The 20000-nt window shown below is 47.2% G+C and overlaps 1 protein-coding gene across 1 annotated transcript in view; it reads left to right on the top strand.

Annotated features, from left to right (window-relative positions):
- LOC121531510 overlaps positions 1-20000 on the top strand; it is a 74699-nt gene that overhangs the window by 42481 nt on the left and 12218 nt on the right. The window contains 4 exon segments of the mRNA XM_041836765.2: positions 5104-5283; positions 5943-6032; positions 7580-7780; positions 9783-9962. Coding sequence (XP_041692699.2) covers positions 5104-5283; positions 5943-6032; positions 7580-7780; positions 9783-9962 — 651 coding nt within the window.

Genomic DNA, 20000 nt, shown 5'->3' with positions numbered 1-20000 from the left:
GGTGAGAACTGATCTCGTTATCCTGGGGAGGGGATGGAGGGATGAACAGAGGAATGAACAGGGACTGGTGTTAGCTCTGGATATATACCCACACATTAGAGGAATGAACAGAGACTGGTGTTAGCTCTGGCTGGACCCACACATTAGAGGAATGAACAGAGACTGGTGTTAGCTCTGGCTGGACCCACACATTAGAGGGATGTTGCTACAGTGTTGTAATATCACATTAGATGTTGTACAAGTAGTGAATCAGGTGAAATACTGTAGAATGGTATCTATACATTACAAAAGTATGTGGCCCCCCCCTCGAATTAGTGGATTTGGCTATTTCAGCCACACCCGTTGCTGACAGGTGTATAAAATCGAGCACACAACCATGCAATCTCCATAGACAAACATTGGCAGTAGAATGACCTTACTGAAGAGCTCAGTTACTTTCAACGTGGCACCGTCAAAGGATGCCACCTTTCCAACAAGTCAGTTCATGAAATTTCTGCCCTGCTAGAGCTGCCCCGGTCAACTGTAAGTGCTGTTATTGTGAAGTGGAAACGTCTAGGAGCAACAAAAGCTCAGCCATGAGGTGCTAGGCCGCACAAGCTCACAGATTGGGACCGCTGAGTGCTGAAGAGCGTAGCGCGTAAAAATCGTCTGTCCTCGGTTGCAACACTCACTACCTCTGGAAGCAATGGTAGCACAAGAACTGTTCGTCGGGAGCTTCATGAAATTGGTTTCCATGGCCGATCAGCCACACACAAGCCAAAGATCACCATGCGCAATGCCAAGCGTTGGCTGGACTGGTGTAAAGCTTCACCATCTGGCAATCCGACTGACAAATCTGTGTTTGGCAGATGCCAGGAGAACACTACCTGCCCCAATGCATAGTGCCAACTGTAAAGTTTGGTGGAGGAGGAATAATGGTCTGGGACTGTTTTTCATGGTTCGGGCTCCTTAGTTCCAGTGAAGGGAAATCCTAACGCTACAGCATACAATGACATTGTAGACGATTCTGTGCTTCCAACTTTGTGGCAACAGTTCGGGGAAGGTCCTTTCCTGTTACAGCATGACAATGCCCCCTGTGCACAAAGCGAGGTCCGTAGATCGATGTTTGTCGAGATCGATGTTGAAGAACTTGACTGGCCCTGAACTCAACCCTATCGAACACCTTTGGGATGAATTGGAACGCCGACTGCGAGCCACAGCGTCCGACCTCACTAATGCTCTTGTGGCTGATGCCCATGATTTTGGAATGAGATGTTCGACGAGCAGGTGTCCACATACCTTTGGGCATGTAGTGTATCTACATAGAGAGTAGAGGTTGTATTATTAGTCAATGACGTTGAGTACTGTTGTACAGGGACCATTGAGAGCATGTTATCCAGTTGGGGGGATGGGAGCGAGGCTGACCCCAATTGGCAGTCTGTTTTCGGGGATCCTCGCCCTTGCAGGTGGGTCCCTTGGAGGTGGCCTGGTGGTGGATGGGGTTCTGTGAAATATGGCATCTGCTTTGAATTGTCCTGTATGGATCGCCATTGGCACCTGTGTAGGAATTCCACCACATTGTTATCCAATCCCTTCAGATCTAAAATAGTGCCTAAGGGATATGGTGGTAGGGGTTAAGGGGTAGGTAGGGCGGCAGGTAGCTTAGTGGTTAAGAGCGTTGTGCCAGTAACCGAAAGGTCGCTGGTTCTAATCCCTGAGCCGACTAGGTGAAAAAATCTGTTGATGTGCCCTTGAGCAAGGCACTTAACCCTAATTGCTCCTGTAAGTCGCTCTGGATAAGAGCGTCTGCTAAGTGACTAAAATGTAAATGGGTCAAGGGTCGATCAGAAATCTTCACTCTTGCTGCTGATGTCTTGAAGATTAGCCTACACATCGATCACTAGAGGTTAGAGGCCAGGAGAGCCTAAGCTCCGTGTCACCCTACAGACTGACTGTGATTGGTCAATATTGCCTAGAGGCACACTAACCATAGAGTTGCCATAGAGTTATAATGCTTGAAACTGCAAATGGGAACTCAAAAACAGAACGCCATGAACAGAAAAGCCAATACACTCCTGACTGAGGGCCATTGATTTTCTGTTGGACTGAATTCTAGATACAAGCCAAAGGACCATAACCATTCTTTCTAGTGAAACGTTCTAATGCTTTGTGGTTGAAACCTGAAAGATTGGCCAGACTCTCTCTATATGTGGCTCTAGCCACAGAGGTTTCAGTAGCTGTGTTCCAAGTGGCACCCTATTCCCTACATGGTGCACTACTTTTGACCAGAGCCCTATTGGCCTATATAGGGTGCAGTTTGGGAGGCAACCAAGGATGTATTATTAGTGTGTGTCTGACCTTTAACCTCCTGAGGTTTCTGATTGTTCCTGGAGTGTCCTTGTTTTGTCACCTCGTCCATGCTAGCCAGACATCTTCATCTGGAGTTCCATGAGTTCCATCCAGATTCCATCCAGGTTCCATCCAGGTTCCATCCAGGTTCCATCCAGGTTCCATCCAGGTTCCATCCAGGTTCCATCCAGGTTCCATCCCTCCAGGCTCAGCTGTCTGTCACTACCCATGATCCCTCCGCTATCATCTCTCCTCTGATTGGCTCTTCTCCCTGAGCTATCCCAGCAGGCCACGGGAAGCATGGCTGGAGGCGGAGCTTAAGAGGCAAACTGTGTGTGTGTGTGTGTGTGTGTGTGTGTGTGTGTGTATTGGGGTCTGTGCCTGTCTCAAGGTGACATGGAGACATTACTCAGAGTGAGGGTGGGGTCGGGATGGATAGTGGTGTGTGTGTGTGTGTGTGTGTGTGTGTGTGGTGGCTCCCACTCAGAACAGACTAATGATGTCATCGCTGTCTTTTCCGCTCCTTTAATAAGAAGGACCTTTACCCCTGAGCCCCCTCACAGAATACCGATGACCTCCCTGCATAACACACATAACACACACACACCAGGTTTTCGGTTAGCCCGGCTTTTCGACAAAAAATAATAATGAAAAGCTAATAAATAAAATTGCTGCTGGCTAATTGTCCAGGAGAAGAAAAAAAATCCCATTGCAAAATAATGCTTTTTAGCCAATGAATTGATGGAAATACCAGCTGATGGAACTACAGTACATTTGACCAGTCATGCTTATCAGTCTATAGGTTAATTTGCATAATGTTATGAAATTAAATTGGCACGTGTGTATTTTCATTAGTCGTTATGTAGCCTATCTTATTTATCAGAGCATACAGATACAGAGCTGATGTGTTTTTATAAGCCCAATCATTGCGCAACAATTCTAAATGCAATCGCGTGTTAAAAGAGCTTTGATGGCCACGATTAAAAATAGTTACTATTTTTTTTTCTCAACTGGTAATTGAAGCGTGCTTCCCATTCACCATTCCATAGGCAATGGTAGGCAGGCTTCATGGCGTCACACACCGCTTTGCAATGAGCTGGAGGAAGTGTGCATTTTGAAAACATATACACACACACACACACACACACACACACACACACACACACACACACACACACATATATACACACACACACACAAACAGTTAGCACACACACTGTAACAATTGTGCAGAGAGAGAGAGAGAGTCTGACAGAGACTGAGCAATCGTTGGTCCTTGATGTTTATACTACATTAACACTGCTGTAATTATTCTGTACTTTTATAATCAGTCAGTTATAGAGCCTGCACTGACACTGGTGGGGTTACCTACCTAATGTATGGTGGGGTTACCTATCTACTGTATGGTGGGGTTACCTACCTACTGTATGGTGGATTTACCTACCTACTGTATGGTGGGTTTACCTACCTACTGTATGGTGGGTTTACCTACCTACTGTATGGTGGGGTTACCTACCTACTGTATGGTGGGTTTACCTACCTACTGTATGGTGGGGTTACCTACCTACTGTATGGTGGGGTTACCTACCTACTGTATGGTGGGTTTACCTACCTACTGTATGGTGGGTTTACCTACCTACTGTATGGTGGGTTTACCTACCTACTGTATGGTGGGGTTACCTATCTACTGTATGGTGGGTTTACCTACCTACTGTATGGTGGGGTTACCTACCTACTGTATGGTGGGGTTACCTACCTACTGTATGGTGGGGTTACCTACCTACTGTATGGTGGGTTTACCTACCTACTGTATGGTGGGTTTACCTACCTACTGTATGGTGGGGTTACCACCTACTGTATGGTGGGTTTACCTACCTACTGTATGGTGGGGTTACCTACCTACTGTATGGTGGGGTTACCTACCTACTGTATGGTGGGGTTACCTACCTACTGTATGGTGGGGTTACCTACCTACTGTATGGTGGGGTTACCTACCTACTGTATGGTGGGGTTACCTACCTACTGTATGGTGGGTTTACCTACCTACTGTATGGTGTCTTGGTTGTTGTTGTGTTAGCGATGATGAGATGCTAATGACTCTAGTCCCTAGCTCTGGGTGCTGGTATTAACATGCAATACCCTGTGTGGGTCTGAAGCACAGAGACTCACTCAAATGCGATTAGATGGAGGTGTGAGCACGGAATTATGACTAAACTGACTAAATACCCACACTTTCATACAATTGTGATTTTTAGCGATTCATGCCTCAGCATGTTCTCTTTGCTGTTGAGCAGTGCCTCCCTAAGGTGGTTGACATGACATCGTTGTTAATGGTATTTGACTTGGCTGTAAGCTTCTGATAATTACCTAATAGCCTGTAACACAGAGGTTAATTAAATTTAGTCTCGTTGCAGTTTAATACAATGTAGCTTGATGATATTGTGTGTGTGTTTGTGTCAGTGGAATTGAGAATAATCACTTAATCTATCTCTGTCTCTCTCTCTCTCTTTCTCTGTCTCTCTCTCTCTCTCTCTCTCTCTCTCTCTCTCTCTCGCTATCTCTCTCTCTCTCTCTATCTCTGTCTCTCTCTCTCTGTCTCACTCTCTCTCTGTCTCTCTCGCTCTCTCTCTCACTATCTCTGTCTCTCTCCCCCTTTTCTCTCTCTCTCCCCCAAACTCTCTCCTCTCTCTCTTTCCTGTCTGCTCTCCATTTCTCTATCCCCACTCCCCCCCCTCTCCCCCCCTCCCCCCCTCTTCCCTTGTTCCTTCTCTCCAGTTGATAAGCGGAGGATCTATCGTCAGTGCTGAGGCAGTATGGGACCATGTGACCATGGCCGACCGAGAGTTGGCATTTAAGGCCGGTGATGTCATCAAGGTGCTGGACGCGTCCAATAAGGACTGGTGGTGGGGTCAGATCGACGAGGAGGAGGGGTGGTTCCCTGCCAGCTTCGTACGGGTGAGTTAGTGATACCTCACGTCACCCCAGTATCCTGACTACCCGGTTCACACTATACACATGTAGGATCGATCATTTGAGCCAGTTTGCTACAGCAGGAAAATAATCCTGCAGCAACAGGAAATGTGCATTTTTATGTGGATTATAATTCATGGACATTTTTGTAGGGGTTGATACATTTTTCGGGAAAATCAAGTCTGAAAGTGTAAATGACATGAAGTTTTACATTTAAGTTTTAAGTTCTCCTGCAACAGGGTGATCAAATAAATATCCTACATCTGTAGGGCAAAGCCGAGCCGAGCCGATCCATACTGGGCTGGCCTGGTAACGCATCTACTTTAGTAGCTGGAACCCTGCTGAACAGTGTGATATCCAAGCCAGTGCAGTACACTTCCTGTTAGCTTCATACATCACCTGGTAAAGGCTACACGCACTACAGCTAAAGAGTTCATACACTACCTAGTAAACACTTCCTGCTTAACTGGGTAAAGGCGCCATACAATACCAAGTAAAGGCTTTCTCCAGACTCCCCAATGACCATCCCCACCCCATGTCCAGGGGCTGAACCAATTTCTCCCAACCACCCTCACCTTTCCATCCATTGAGTCGATCCAGGCATTGAGTGAACCGGTGTGTTTCTGTCATTCTCTCTCTCTAAGGTCGAACCCCACCCTCCTCAACCCCAAACAAAACAGGTTTTCTATATCAACCCCATAGCAACTCCTCGGTTCCAAAACACTACGTCTAAGGTGCGTTTCCCCAACATCATCAATCAACCATCCAGCCATAACACCCCACCACCCACCGCTCAGTCTGCCAACGCAACGTCTCCCAAACATTACCCAACCAATCAACCAACGCACATCTAACGTTTCCATAACCTCAGTCACAAGATTGGGAATCATCAAAACAGGATTGATCTATTATAGAGAAATTATAGCCTTCTGTAAGAATGTTTTTTTCTGTTTTCTAGTTACTCTTATTTATTTACTCTTATTTACTCTTATTTATTTACTAATTTTATAGTCTGTTTATAACTGAGTATTCGTATGGCACCCTTTTTACCTATATAGTGCACTACTTTTTAACAGAGCCCTATAGTCCCTGGTCGAAAGTAGTGCACTATAAAGGGAATAGGGTACAATTTCGGAACACACTCTTCCACATTAGCACAGTTGTCTCCACCCGTCTCTCTGCTTGTTGTTGTGAAGCTGCATGGCATCGTGTGTTTGGCATTACAACTGTCGCCTCTTTGATGTTCAGTAGGCACACAGTGTTTGATCATCAGGTGTTTGCTAAGCTACCGTAGCAGGCATCTGATCACCTCTAACCTACCTCTAACCTACCTCTAACCCACCTCTAACCTACCTCTAACCTACCTCTAACCTACCTCTAACCTACCTCTAACCTTCCTCTAACCTACCTCTAACCTACCTCTAACCTACCTCTAACCTACCTCTAACCTACCTCTAACCTACCTCTAACCCACCTCTAACCTACCTCTAACCTACCTCTAACCTACCTCTAACCTACCTCTAACCTACCTCTAACCCACCTCTAACCTACCTCTAACCTATCTCTAACCTATCTCTAACCTACCTCTAACCTACCTCTAACCTACCTCTAGCCTACCTCCCTAACCTACCTCTAACCTACCTCTAACCTACCTCTAACCCACCCTAACCACCCTAACCTACCTCTAACCTACCTCTAACCTACCTCTAACCTACCTCTAACCCACCTCTAACCTACCTCTAACCCACCTCTAACCTACCTCTAACCTACCTCTAACCTACCTCTAACCTACCACTAACCTACCTCTAACCTACCTCTAACCTACCTAACACCAGTGTGTTTTTGTATGTGTGTGTGTGTGTATGTCTACAGCTCAATGCTGGAACAAAGAGCCCATTTGACTCTGGAATACCATCTCGTTTCCTCCACATCTCTGGCTTCTCTCTCTCTCTCTCTCTCTCTCTCTCTCTCTCTCTCTCTCTCTCTCTCTCTCTCTCTCTCTCTCTCTCTCTCTCTCTCTCTCTCTCTCTCTCTCTCTCTCTCTCTCTCTCTCTCTCTCTCTCTCTCTCTCTCTCTCTCTCTGTCTCTCTGTCTGTCTACTCTCCTCTGAGCCTCAGAGCTGCCAACTGCAACCTGAAACTGGAACAAGTGATTAAAAGATGTCTGGAAGAGGAAGAGATGAACTTAGGGATGTGATGTTTCCTGTGTTAAAGCCCTCTGATAGTAGTATGTAGTCATCATTTTATCTCCTGTTCAGGAGTGTGTGTGTTGGTCTCCTCAGCTGTGGGTGAACCAGGAGGATGGGGGGGTGGAGCCTGCGGAGGGGACCAGCGAAGTGGCTAACGGTCACCTGGATCCGACCAACGACTGCCTGTGTCTGGGCTCGCCGCTTCAGAACCGTGACCAGATGAGAGCCAATGTCATCAACGAGATCATGAGCACAGAGAGACACTACATCAAACACCTCAAGGACATCTGTGAGGTACACAAACACACAAACACACACACATACATACGTGCACACATGGGAAAACGCATGCATGCACGCACAAACACACACAATACACCACACACACACACACACACACACAAACACACACACAAACACACAAGCACACACACAAACACACAAACACACACACAAACATGCAGGGGTACTTGATCTCTCTTGGAACAGTAGTCTAATTGTGGTGAATTGATTATAGCAGTAGTCTAACTGTGATGAATTGATTATAGCAGTAGTCTAACTGTGATGAATTGATTATAGCAGTAGTATTACTGTGATTAATTGATTATAGAAGTAGTGTTACTGTGGTGAATTGATTATAGAAGTAGTGTTACTGTGATGAATTGATTATAGAAGTAGTGTTACTGTGATGAATTGATTATAGCAGTAGTGTTACTGTGATGAATTGATTATAGAAGTAGTGTTACTGTGATGAATTGATTATAGCAGTAGTGTTACTGTGATGAATTGATTATAGCAGTAATGTTACTGTGATGAATTGATTATAGAAGTAGTGTTACTGTGATGAATTGATTATAGAAGTAGTGTTACTGTGATGAATTGATTATAGAAGTAGTGTTACTGTGATGAATTGATTATAGAAGTAGTGTTACTGTGATGAATTGATTATAGAAGTAGTGTTACTGTGATGAATTGATTATAGAAGTAGTGTTACTGTGATGAATTGATTATAGAAGTAGTGTTACTGTGATTAATTGATTATAGCAGTAGTGTTACTGTGATGAATTGATTATAGCAGTAGTGTTACTGTGATTAATTGATTATAGAAGTAGTGTTACTGTGATGAATTGATTATAGAAGTAGTGTTACTGTGATGAATTGATTATAGAAGTAGTGTTACTGTGATGAATTGATTATAGCAGTAGTGTTACTGTGATGAATTGATTATAGAAGTAGTGTTACTGTGATGAATTGATTATAGAAGTAGTGTTACTGTGATGAATTGATTATAGCAGTAGTGTTACTGTGATGAACTGATTATAGAAGTAGTGTTACTGTGATGAATTGATTATAGAAGTAGTGTTACTGTGGTGAATTGATTATAGAAGTAGTGTTACTGTGATGAATTGATTATAGAAGTAGTGTTACTGTGATGAATTGATTATAGCAGTAGTGTTACTGTGATGAATTGATTATAGAAGTAGTGTTACTGTGATGAATTGATTATAGAAGTAGTGTTACTGTGATGAATTGATTATAGAAGTAGTGTTACTGTGATGAATTGATTATAGAAGTAGTGTTACTGTGATGAATTGATTATAGCAGTAGTGTTACTGTGATGAATTGATTATAGAAGTAGTGTTACTGTGGTGAATTGATTATAGAAGTAGTGTTACTGTGGTGAATTGATTATAGAAGTAGTGTTACTGTGATGAATTGATTATAGCAGTAGTGTTACTGTGATGAATTGATTATAGCAGTAGTGTTACTGTGATGAATTGATTATAGAAGTAGTGTTACTGTGATGAATTGATTATAGAAGTAGTGTTACTGTGATGAATTGATTATAGAAGTAGTGTTACTGTGATTAATTGATTATAGCAGTAGTGTTACTGTGATGAATTGATTATAGCAGTAGTGTTACTGTGATGAATTGATTATAGAAGTAGTGTTACTGTGATGAATTGATTATAGAAGTAGTGTTACTGTGATGAATTGATTATAGAAGTAGTGTTACTGTGATGAATTGATTATAGAAGTAGTGTTACTGTGATGAATTGATTAAAACTAGACTCAACCTGCTTTCATGCTTCTCTCCAGGGATATATGGGAGAGTACAGGAAAATATGTTGAAATGTGGGAACCCACACACCAGCACACACACACACTCAGACACAAACACACTCAGACACACACACACTCAGATACACACAAGCATGCACACAGACACACACACACACACACACACACACAATCCTTAGCTCATTCCCAACCTATTTAAAACCCTTTCTTCCAGGGCTACCTGCGTCAGTGTAGGAAGAGGGTAGACATGTTTAACGATGACCAGCTGAGGGTGATTTTTGGGAACATCGAGGACATCTATCGTTTCCAGATGGGCTTCGTTAGAGACCTGGAAAAACAATACAACAATGAGGAACCACACCTGTCTGAGATAGGACCCTGCTTTCTAGAACATGTAAGTTACTATCTAGATAGGACCCTGCTTTCTAGAACATGTAAGTTACTATCTAGATAGGACCCAGCTTTCTAGAACATGTAAGTTACTTCCTAGATAGGACCCTGCTTTCTAGAACATGCAAGTTACTATCTAGATAGGACCCTGCTTTCTAGAACATGTAAGTTACTATCTAGATAGGACCCTGCTTTCTAGAACATGTAAGTTACTACCTAGATAGGACCCTGCTTTCTAGAACATGTAAGTTACTATCTAGATAGGACCCTGCTTTCTAGAACATGTAAGTTACTATCTAGATAGGACCCTGCTTTCTAGAACATGTAAGTTACTACCTAGATAGGACCCTGCTTTCTAGAACATGTAAGTTACTATCTAGATAGGGCCCTGCTTTCTAGAACATGTAAGTTACTATCTAGATAGGACCCTGCTTTCTAGAACATGTAAGTTACTATCTAGATAGGACCCTGCTTTCTAGAACATGTAAGTTACTACCTAGATAGGACCCTGCTTTCTAGAACATGTAAGTTACCATCTAGATAAGACCCTGCTTTCTAGAACATGTAGGTTACTACCTAGATAGGACCCTGCTTTCTAGAACATGTCGAAATACAGTGCCTTCGGAAAGTATTCAGACCCATTGACTTTTTCCACATGTTGTTACGTTACAGCCTTATTCTAAAATGGATTAAATAAAACATTTTCCTCAGCAATCTACACACAATACCCCATAATGACAAAGCGAAAACAGGTTTTTAGACATTTTTGCAAATGTATTAAAAATAAAAAACAGAAATACCTTATTTACATAAGTATTCAGACCCTTTGCTATGAGACAAGAAATTAAGCTCAGGTGCATCCTGTTTCCATTAATCATCCTTGAGATGTTTCTACAACTTGTTTGGAGTCCACCTGTGGTAAATTAAATTAATTGGACATGATTTGAAAAGGCACACACCTGTCTATATAAGGTCCCACATTTGACAGTGCATGTCAGAGCAAAAAAAACAAGCCATTAGATCGAAGGAATTGTCTTTAGGGCTGCGAGACAGGATTGTCAAACTGAGCATTTTACATTTTAGTCATTTAGCAGACGCTCTTATCCAGAGCGACTTACAGTTAGTGAATACATCTTTTTTTTTTTTTTTTATACTGGCCCCCCGTGGGAATCGAACCCACAACCCTGGCGTTGCAAACGCCATGCTCTATCAACTGAGCTACATCCCTGCCGGCCATTCCCTCCCCTACCCTGGACGACGCTGGGCCAATTGTGCGCCGCCCATGAGTCTCCCGGTCGCGGCCGGCGGCGACAGAGCCTGGATTCGAACCAGGATCTCTAGTGGCACAGTTAGCACTGCGATGCAGTGCCTTAGACCACTGCGCCACTCAGGAGTAATCGGGGGAAAGGGCCTTGGTGAGGGAGGTGACCAAGAACCCGATGGTTACTTTGACAGAGCTTTTGAGTTCCACTGTGGACATGGGAGAACCTTCCAGAAGGACAACCCTCTCTGCAGCACTCCACCAATCAGGCCTTTATTGTAGAGTGGCCAGACGGAAGCCACTCCTCAGTAAAAGCCACATGACAGCCCGCTTGGAGTTTGCCAAAAGGCACCTAAAGACTCTCAGACCATGAGAAACAAGATTCTCTGGTCTGATCAGACCAAGATTGAACTCTTTGACCTGAATGCCAAGCGTCACATCTGGAGGAAACTTGGCACCATCCCTACGGTGAAGCATGGTGGTGGCAGCATCATGCTGTGGGGATGTTTTTCAGCGGCAGGGACTGGGAGACTAGTCATGATCGACACAAAAATTAACGGAGCAAAGTACTGAGAGATCCTTGATAAAAACCTGCTCCAGAGCGCTCAGGATATCAGACTGTGGCGAAGGTTCACCTTCCAATAGGACAACGACCCTAAGCACACAGCCAAGACAACGCAGAAGTGGCTTCGGGACAAGACTCTGATTGTCCTTGAGTGGCTCAGCCAGAGCCTGGACTTGAACCCGATCGAACATCTCTGGAGAGACCTGAAAATAGCTGTGCAGCAACGCTCCCCATCCAAGCTTGAGAGGATCTGCAGAGAAGAATGGGAGGAACTGCCCAAATACAGGTGTGCCAAGCTTGTAGCGTCATACCCAAGAAGACTCGTGGCTGCCAAAGGTGCTTCAACTAAGTACTGAGTAAAGGGTCTGAATACTTATGTAAATGTGATATTTCCGGGTCAATTATTATTTATTTTTTTAGCAACAAATAAAAAAAAAACTGTTTTGGCTTTGTCATTATGGGATATTGTGTGTAGATTGATGAGGGGAAAAAAACAATTTAGTCAATTTTAGAATAAGGCTGTAACGTAACAAAATGTGGAAAATGTCAAGGGGTCTGAAAACTTTCCGAATGCACTGTAGGACCCTGCTTTCTAGAACATGTAAGTTATTAAACTCAACACCAAGATGATTGGAAGAATGGCGCCGGAGGGGATGGCTGCCGTTTTACGGGCTCCTAACCAATTGTGCTATTTTGTGTGTTTTTTCACATTGTTTGTAACTTATTTTGTACATAATGTTGACGCTACCGTCTCTTATGACCGAAAAGAGCTTCTGGATATCAGAACAGTGATTACTCACCTCGAACTGAACAAAGATTTGTTCTTTAATGAGTCTGACGCAAAGGATATAATGTTGCTCTCAGACAAGGCCCAAATCCCCGTCATTCGCATGAAGAAAATAAGGAGATACAGGGGGCGCAGATCAGGGTGCCTTGTGAGAATAGGTCGGCGAGTGGGTAACCCGCTGTCACGCCCTGACCTTGAGAGCCCGGTTTTCTCTAGTTGGTTTGGTCAGGGTGTGAATTCTATGTTATGTATTTCTATGTTGGCCGGGTGTGGTTCCCAATCAGAGGCAGCTGTCGATCGTTGTCTCTGATTGGGGATCATACTTAGGTAGCCATTTTGCCTACTATTAGTTGTGGGATCTTGTTTCTGTGATTTTGGCTTGTTTTGTCAGGGGGTGCTGAAGGTGGGTGTGGTGCATGAATCAAGCGCAGGACGCAGAAGCTCAGTCCAAAAGACTTTATTGCAATATTCACGTAGAAAATAAGCACAATAAGCCCGAAGGCGAAATAACGGCGCACACAGGCGTCAAACAAACGCCGCACTAACATGTGTGAAAAACCTCTCCAAAACACTGGAGGGAAGTACGTAGCTCCAACACGAAACAGAAGAGCAATCACACACAAAGACAAACACACACAACGAGAACTAAATAGGACACTAACGAGGACTAACAAGACACAGGTGTACAACATCAAGACAAAACCAAACGAACATGAAACATAGATCGGTGGCAGCTAGTACTCCGGGGACGACGACCGCCCGAAGCCTGCCCGAACCAGGAGGAGGAGCAGCCTCGGCCGAAACCGTGACAGTACCCCCTTGACGCGCGGCTCCAGCCGTGCGCCGACCCCGGCCTCGGGGACGACCAGGAGGACGCGGAGCAGGGCGCGCGGGATGGTCCCGGTGGAACTCCGACAGGAGAGATGGGTCTAGGATGTCCCTCCGCGGCACCCAACACCGCTCCTCCGGGCCGTACCCCTCCCACTCCACGAGATACTGGAGATCCCCCATCCGGCGTCTTGAGTCCAAGATGGACCGAACGGTGTACGCCGGAGCCCCCTCGATGTCCAGTGGGGGCGGAGGAGTCTCCCCTATCTCATTGTCCTGGAGTGGACCAGCTACCACCGGCCTGAGAAGAGACACATGGAACGAGGGGTTAATATTCTTATACTCAACAGGTAGATGTAACCTATAACACACCTCGTTCAATCTTCTCAGGACTTTAAAGGGCCCCACAAACTGCCGACCCAGCTTCCGGCAGGGCAGGCGGAGGGGTAGGTTTCTGGTAGAGAGCCAGACTCGATCTCCGGGTGCGTACACCGGCCCCTCACTGCGGTGGAGATCGGCGCTCGCCTTGTGACGAAGGACGGCCCGCTGCAGGTGGACGTGGGCAGCATTCCACGTCTCTTCCGAGCGCCTCATCCAATCATCCACCGCAGGGGCCTCGATCTGGCTCTGCTGCCAAGGTGCCAGAACCGGCTGGTAACCTAACACACATTGGAAGGGGGTTAGGTTGGTAGAGGAGTGGCGGAGAGAGTTCTGGGCCATCAAATCAAATCAAATCAAATCAAATCAAATCAAATTTTATTGGTCACATGCGCCGAATACAACAAGTGCAGACATTACAGTGAAATGCTTACTTACAGCCCTTAACCAACAGTGCGTTTATTTTAAACAAAAAAAGTAAGAATAAAACAACAACAAAAAAAAAAAAGTGTTGAGAAAAACAAAGAGCAGAAGTAAAATAAAGTGACAGTAGGGAGGCTATATATACAGGGGGGTAACGGTGCAGAGTCAATGTGCGGGGGCATCTCGGCCCAGGGAATGTACCGTGCCCACTCCTCCGGCCGGCCCTGGCAATACTACCTCAGAAACCTACCCACATCCTGGTTGACACGTTCTACCTGCCCGTTACTCTCCGGGTGGTACCCTGAGGTAAGGCTAACCGAGACCCCCAAACGCTCCATGAACGCTCTCCAAACACGGGAGGTAAACTGGGGGCCTCGATCAGACACTATATCCTCGGGTACCCCGTAATGCCGGAAGACGTGGGTAAATAGGGCCTCAGCGGTCTGTAGGGCAGTAGGAAGACCCGACATAGGGAGAAGACGACAGGCCTTAGAGAACCGGTCCACAACGACCAGGATGGTGGTATTCCCCTGAGAGAGGGGAAGGTCTGTCACAAAATCCACCGAGAGGTGGGACCATGGTCGTTGTGGAACGGGCAGGGGTTGTAACTTACCCCTGGGCAGATGTCGGGCGCCTTACACTGGGCGCACACCGAGCAGGAGGAGACATAAACCCTCACATCCCTAGCCAAAGTGGGCCACCAGTATTTAGTGCTAAGGCAATGCACTGTCCGGCCAATACCCGGATGTCCAGAGGAGGGTGACGTGTGAGCCCAGTAAATGAGTCGATCCCGAATCTCGAGCGGAACGTACTTCCGACCCTCAGGACACTGTGGAGGGCTGGGGTCGGCACGCAACGCCGCTCGATTTCGTCATCGACCTCCCACACCACCGGTGCCACAAGGCAAGACTCCGGTAGTATGGGAGTAGGCTCAACGGACCTCTCCTCCGTGTCATACCGCCGGGACAGCGCATCTGCCTTACCATTCTGGGACCCAGGGATGTACGTGATTTTAAATACGAACCTGGTGAGAAACATACTCCATCGAGCCTGGCGAGGGTTCAGTCTCCTCGCTGCCCGGATGTACTCCAGGTTCCGATGGTCAGTCAAAATGAGGAAAGGGTGTTGAGCCCCCTCAAGCCAATGCCTCCACACCTTAAGGGCTTGAACTACAGCTAACAGCTCCCTGTCCCCAACGTCATAGTTACGCTCCGCCGGGCTGAGCTTTTTTGAGTAAAAAGCACAGGGGCGGAGTTTAGGTGGCGTACCGGACCGTTGAGAGAGAACAGCCCCTATACCAGCCTCAGACGCATCTACCTCAACCTGAAAGGGTAATGCGGGATCCGGATGCGCCAGCACTGGAGCCGACGTAAACAGGTCCTTCAGTCTCCTAAAGGCCCTAATCCTCCGCATCAGCTGACCACTGCAGGCGCACCGGACCCCCTTTCAGAAGGGACGTGATGGGAGCTGCCACCTGTCCAAAACCCCGGATAAACCTCCGGTAGTAATTCGCAAAGCCCAAGAACTGCTGCACCTCTTTTACAGTGGTTGGAGTTTGCCAATTACGCACAGCGGACACACAATCCACCTCCATTCTCACCCCTGACGCGGACAACCGATAACCCAAAAAGGAGACCGACTCCTGGAAAAACAGACATTTCTCTGCCTTGACATATAGGTCGTGCTCCAACAGCCTCCTCAATACACGACGCACCAGGGTTATATGCTCGGCTCGGGTAGACGAGTACACCAGAATGTCATCAATGTACACGACCACCCCTTGTCCCTGCATATCCCGGAAAATGTCATCTACGAAGGATTGGAAGACTGATGGAGCATTCATCAACCCATATGGCATGACGAGATATTCGAAATGACCAGACGTGGTACTAAACGCTGTCTTCCATTCGTCGCCCTCCCTAATGCGCACCAAGTTATACGCGCTCCTGAGATCCAATTTTGTGAAAAACCGCGCTCCATGCAATGACTCTGTCATGGTCGCAATCAGAGGGAGTGGATAACTGTATTTCACAGTAATCTGATTGAGACCACGGTAATCAATGCACGGGCGCAACCCTCCATCTTTCTTCTTCACAAAAAGAAACTCGAGGAGGCGGGAGAAGTGGAGGGCCGAATGTATCCCTGTCTCAAAGATTCGGCTATGTAAGTCTCCATAGCTTTTCTCTCCTCTTGAGACAAAGGATACACGTGGCTCCGTGGGAGCGCTGCTCCTGCCTGGAGATCAATCGCACAATCCCCCTGTCTATGAGGAGGCAACTGCGTCGCCCTAGTTTTACTAAACACGAGAGCTAAATCCCCATATTCAGGCGGAATGTGCAGTGCGGGCACTTGGTTTGGACTTTCCACCGAAGTCGCCCCCACGGAAACACCCAGACATCGCCCCTCGCACTGAGCAGACCACCCATCGAGAGCCCTCTGTTGCCACGAAATAGCAGGGTTATGGGTGCTTAACCAGGGAATTCCCAGCACCACTGGGTACGCAGGAGAGTCGATCAGATACAGCTGTATAGTCTCCTCATGACCCCCCTGCGCACACATCCTAAGTGGTGCTGTGATCTCCCTAATCAACCCCGACCCCAACGGGCGGCTATCTAAGGCATGAACGGGAAAAGGTTTGTCAACAGGTAGGAGAGGGATCCCTAAATCTAAACAAAACTTCCGATCAACAAAATTCCCAGCTGCGCCTGAATCTACTAGCGCCTTATGCTGGGAATGAGGTGCAACCTGTGGAAAACACACAGGTATACAAAAGTGCACAACAGAAAGCTCTGGGTAAGTGGGACGTCTACTCACCTGGGAGGCCCCCCAGTGCGTGGCCTGTTGTCTTCTCCCCCGGAGAACCCTCCCCAGCACCTGGCCGCAGTGTGCCCTCCACGACCGCACTTGGTGCAGGAGACAGGCCCCCTCGGGCTCCTCCTCCTCCTTTCTCTAGCGCCGGCACCCCCGAGCTCCATAGGGCTCGGCTCGGAGGTGCCGGAGGGCGGAATGGACGGACCCCCTCGGGACGCCCACGGGTGGCCAGCAGGGTGTCCAGACGGATGGACATATCGACCAACTGGTCGAAGGTGAGATGGGTATCCCTGCAGGCCAACTCACGTTGAACGTCCTCCCGTAGGCTACATCGAAAATGGTCGATGAGGGCCCGTTCATTCCACCCTGCGTCCGCCGCTAGAGTCCGGAACTCTAGAGCAAACGCCTGTGCGCTCCTCCTCCCCTGTCTCAGGTGGACTAGACGCTCCCCCGCCGCTTTGCCCTCAGGTGGATGGTCGAACACGGCCTTGAAGCGGCGGGAGAACTCGGCGTAGGAGATGGTGTTGGCGTCCATCTTCCTCCACTCGGCGTTAGCCCACTCCAACGCCTTGCCCGTGAGACAGGAGATGAGGGCGGAAACGCTCCCGTGTCCCGAGGGCACCGAGTGTACAGTGGCCAGGTAGAGCTCCACCTGCAGGAGGAACCCCTGACACCCGGCAGCTGTTCCGTCATACGCCCTCGGGAGCGAGAGCCGAATCCCCCTGGGTTCCGGACCTGGGACTGGTGGACCGGCCGATGGGGTTGGCAGGGTAGGTGGAGGTGTGGGTACCCCGCTGGCCTCCCATCGGTGCAGGGTGTTGATGACGTCCTGTAGAGCGGTCCCCAGTTGTCGTATCTGGTCATCTTGGCCGCGAACATGCTCCTCGAGCGACTCAGGCGTAACTGCAGATCCTGCTGATTCCATTTTGGTGTGTGATTCTGTCAGGGGGTGCTGAAGGTGGGTGTGGTGCATGAATCAAGCGCAGGACGCAGAAGCTCAGTCCAAAAGACTTTAGTGCAATATTCACGTAGAAAATAAGCACAATAAGCCCGAAGGCGAAATAACGGCGCACACAGGCGTCAAACAAACGGCGCACTAACATGTGCGAAAAACCTCTCCAAAACACTGGAGGGAAGTACGTAGCTCCAACACGAAACAGAAGAGCAATCACACACAAAGACAAACACACACAACGAGAACTAAATAGGACACTAACGAGGACTAACAAGACACAGGTGTACAACATCAAGACAAAACCAAACGAACATGAAACATAGATCGGTGGCAGCTAGTACTCCGGGGACGACGACCGCCGAAGCCTGCCCGAACCAGGAGGAGGAGCAGCCTCGGCCGAAACGGTGACATGTTTGATGTATAGCCTTTAGAACTTCACGTTCAGTTGCTTTGTTATTTTGTCGAGTGTTTATTATTAACATTAAACATGTACGCATACCACGCTGCACCTTGGTCCAATCCTTTACACGATGAACGTGACACCCGCCTCCACCATCCGTTCTATTGGCCAACGTGCAATCACTAGAGAATAACGGGACATTAAAAACTGTAATATCTTTATGTTTCACCGAGTCGTGGACGACGTGGATAATATACAGCTGGCTGGGTTTTCTGTGCATCGGCAGGACAGAGCAGCTATGAAGGGGTGGGGGTCTGTGTCTATTTGTCAATAACAGCTGGTGCACAAAATCTAATATTAAGGAAGTCTTGAGGTTTTGCTCGCCTGAGGTAGAGTATCTCATGATAAGCTGTAGACCACACTATTTACCAAGAGAGTTTTCATCTATATTTACCACCACAAACCGACGCTGGCACTAAGACCGCACTTAACGACGAGCTGTATAAGGCCATAAGCAAACAAGAAAATGCTCATCCAGAAGCGGCGCTTCAATGCAGGGAAACTTAAATCCGTTTTACCTAATTTCTACCAGCATGTCACATGTGCAACCAGAGGAAAAAATCTCTAGACCACCTTTACTCCACACACAGTGGTGCGTACAAAGCTCTCCCTTGCTCTCCATTTGGCAAATCTGACCATAATTATATCCTCCTGATTCCTGCTTACAAGCAAAAACGAAAGCAGGAAGTACCAGTGACTCACTCTATACGGATGTGGTCAGATTACGCGGATGCTACACTACAGGACTGTTTCGCTAGCACAGACTGGAATATGTTCCGGGATTCATCCAATGGCATTGAGGAGTATACCACCTCAGTCACCGGCTTTATCAATAAGTGCATCGACGATGTCATCCCCACAGTAACCGTACGTACATATCCCAATCAGAAGCCATGGATTACAGGCAACATCCACACCGGGCTAAAGGCTAGAGCTGCCGCTTTCATGGAGCGGGAGACTAATCCGGACACTTATAATAAATCCCGCTATACCCTCAGAAGAACCATCAAACAGGCAAAGCGTCAATACAGGACTAAGATTGAATCCTACTACACCGGCTCTGACGCTCATCTGATGTGGCAGGGCTTGCAAACTATTACGGACTACGAAGGGAAACCCAGCTGCGAGCTGCCCAGTGACGTGAGCCTAACAGACGGGCAAAATGCCTTTTATGCTCGCTTCGAGGCAAGCAACACTGAAGTATGCATGAGAGCACCAACTGTTTGCGGGCGACTGTGTGACCTTTAAACAGGTCAACATTCACAAGGCTGCGGGGCCAGACGGATTACCAGGACGTGTACTCAGAGCATGCAAGGACCAACTGGCAAGTGTCTTCACTGACATTTTCACTGTTCACCCATGTCTGCGTGGCCAAGCACGACTCTAACACCATCATTAAGTTTGCTGACGACACAACGGTGGTAGGCCTGATCACCAACAACGATGAGACAGCCTATAGGGAGGAGGTCAGAGACCTGGCCGTGTGGTGCCAGGACAACAACCTCTCCCTCAATGTGAGAAAGATAAAGGAATGATCGTGGACTACAGGAAAAGGGAAGGCCGAACACGCCCCC

The sequence above is a fragment of the Coregonus clupeaformis genome, chromosome 21 (genome assembly GCF_020615455.1).
Source record: "Coregonus clupeaformis isolate EN_2021a chromosome 21, ASM2061545v1, whole genome shotgun sequence".
In the NCBI taxonomy this organism is placed as follows: domain Eukaryota; kingdom Metazoa; phylum Chordata; class Actinopteri; order Salmoniformes; family Salmonidae; genus Coregonus; species Coregonus clupeaformis.
Note: the sequence above shows the minus strand (reverse complement) of the source record. Positions and strands in the feature narration are given on the sequence as shown.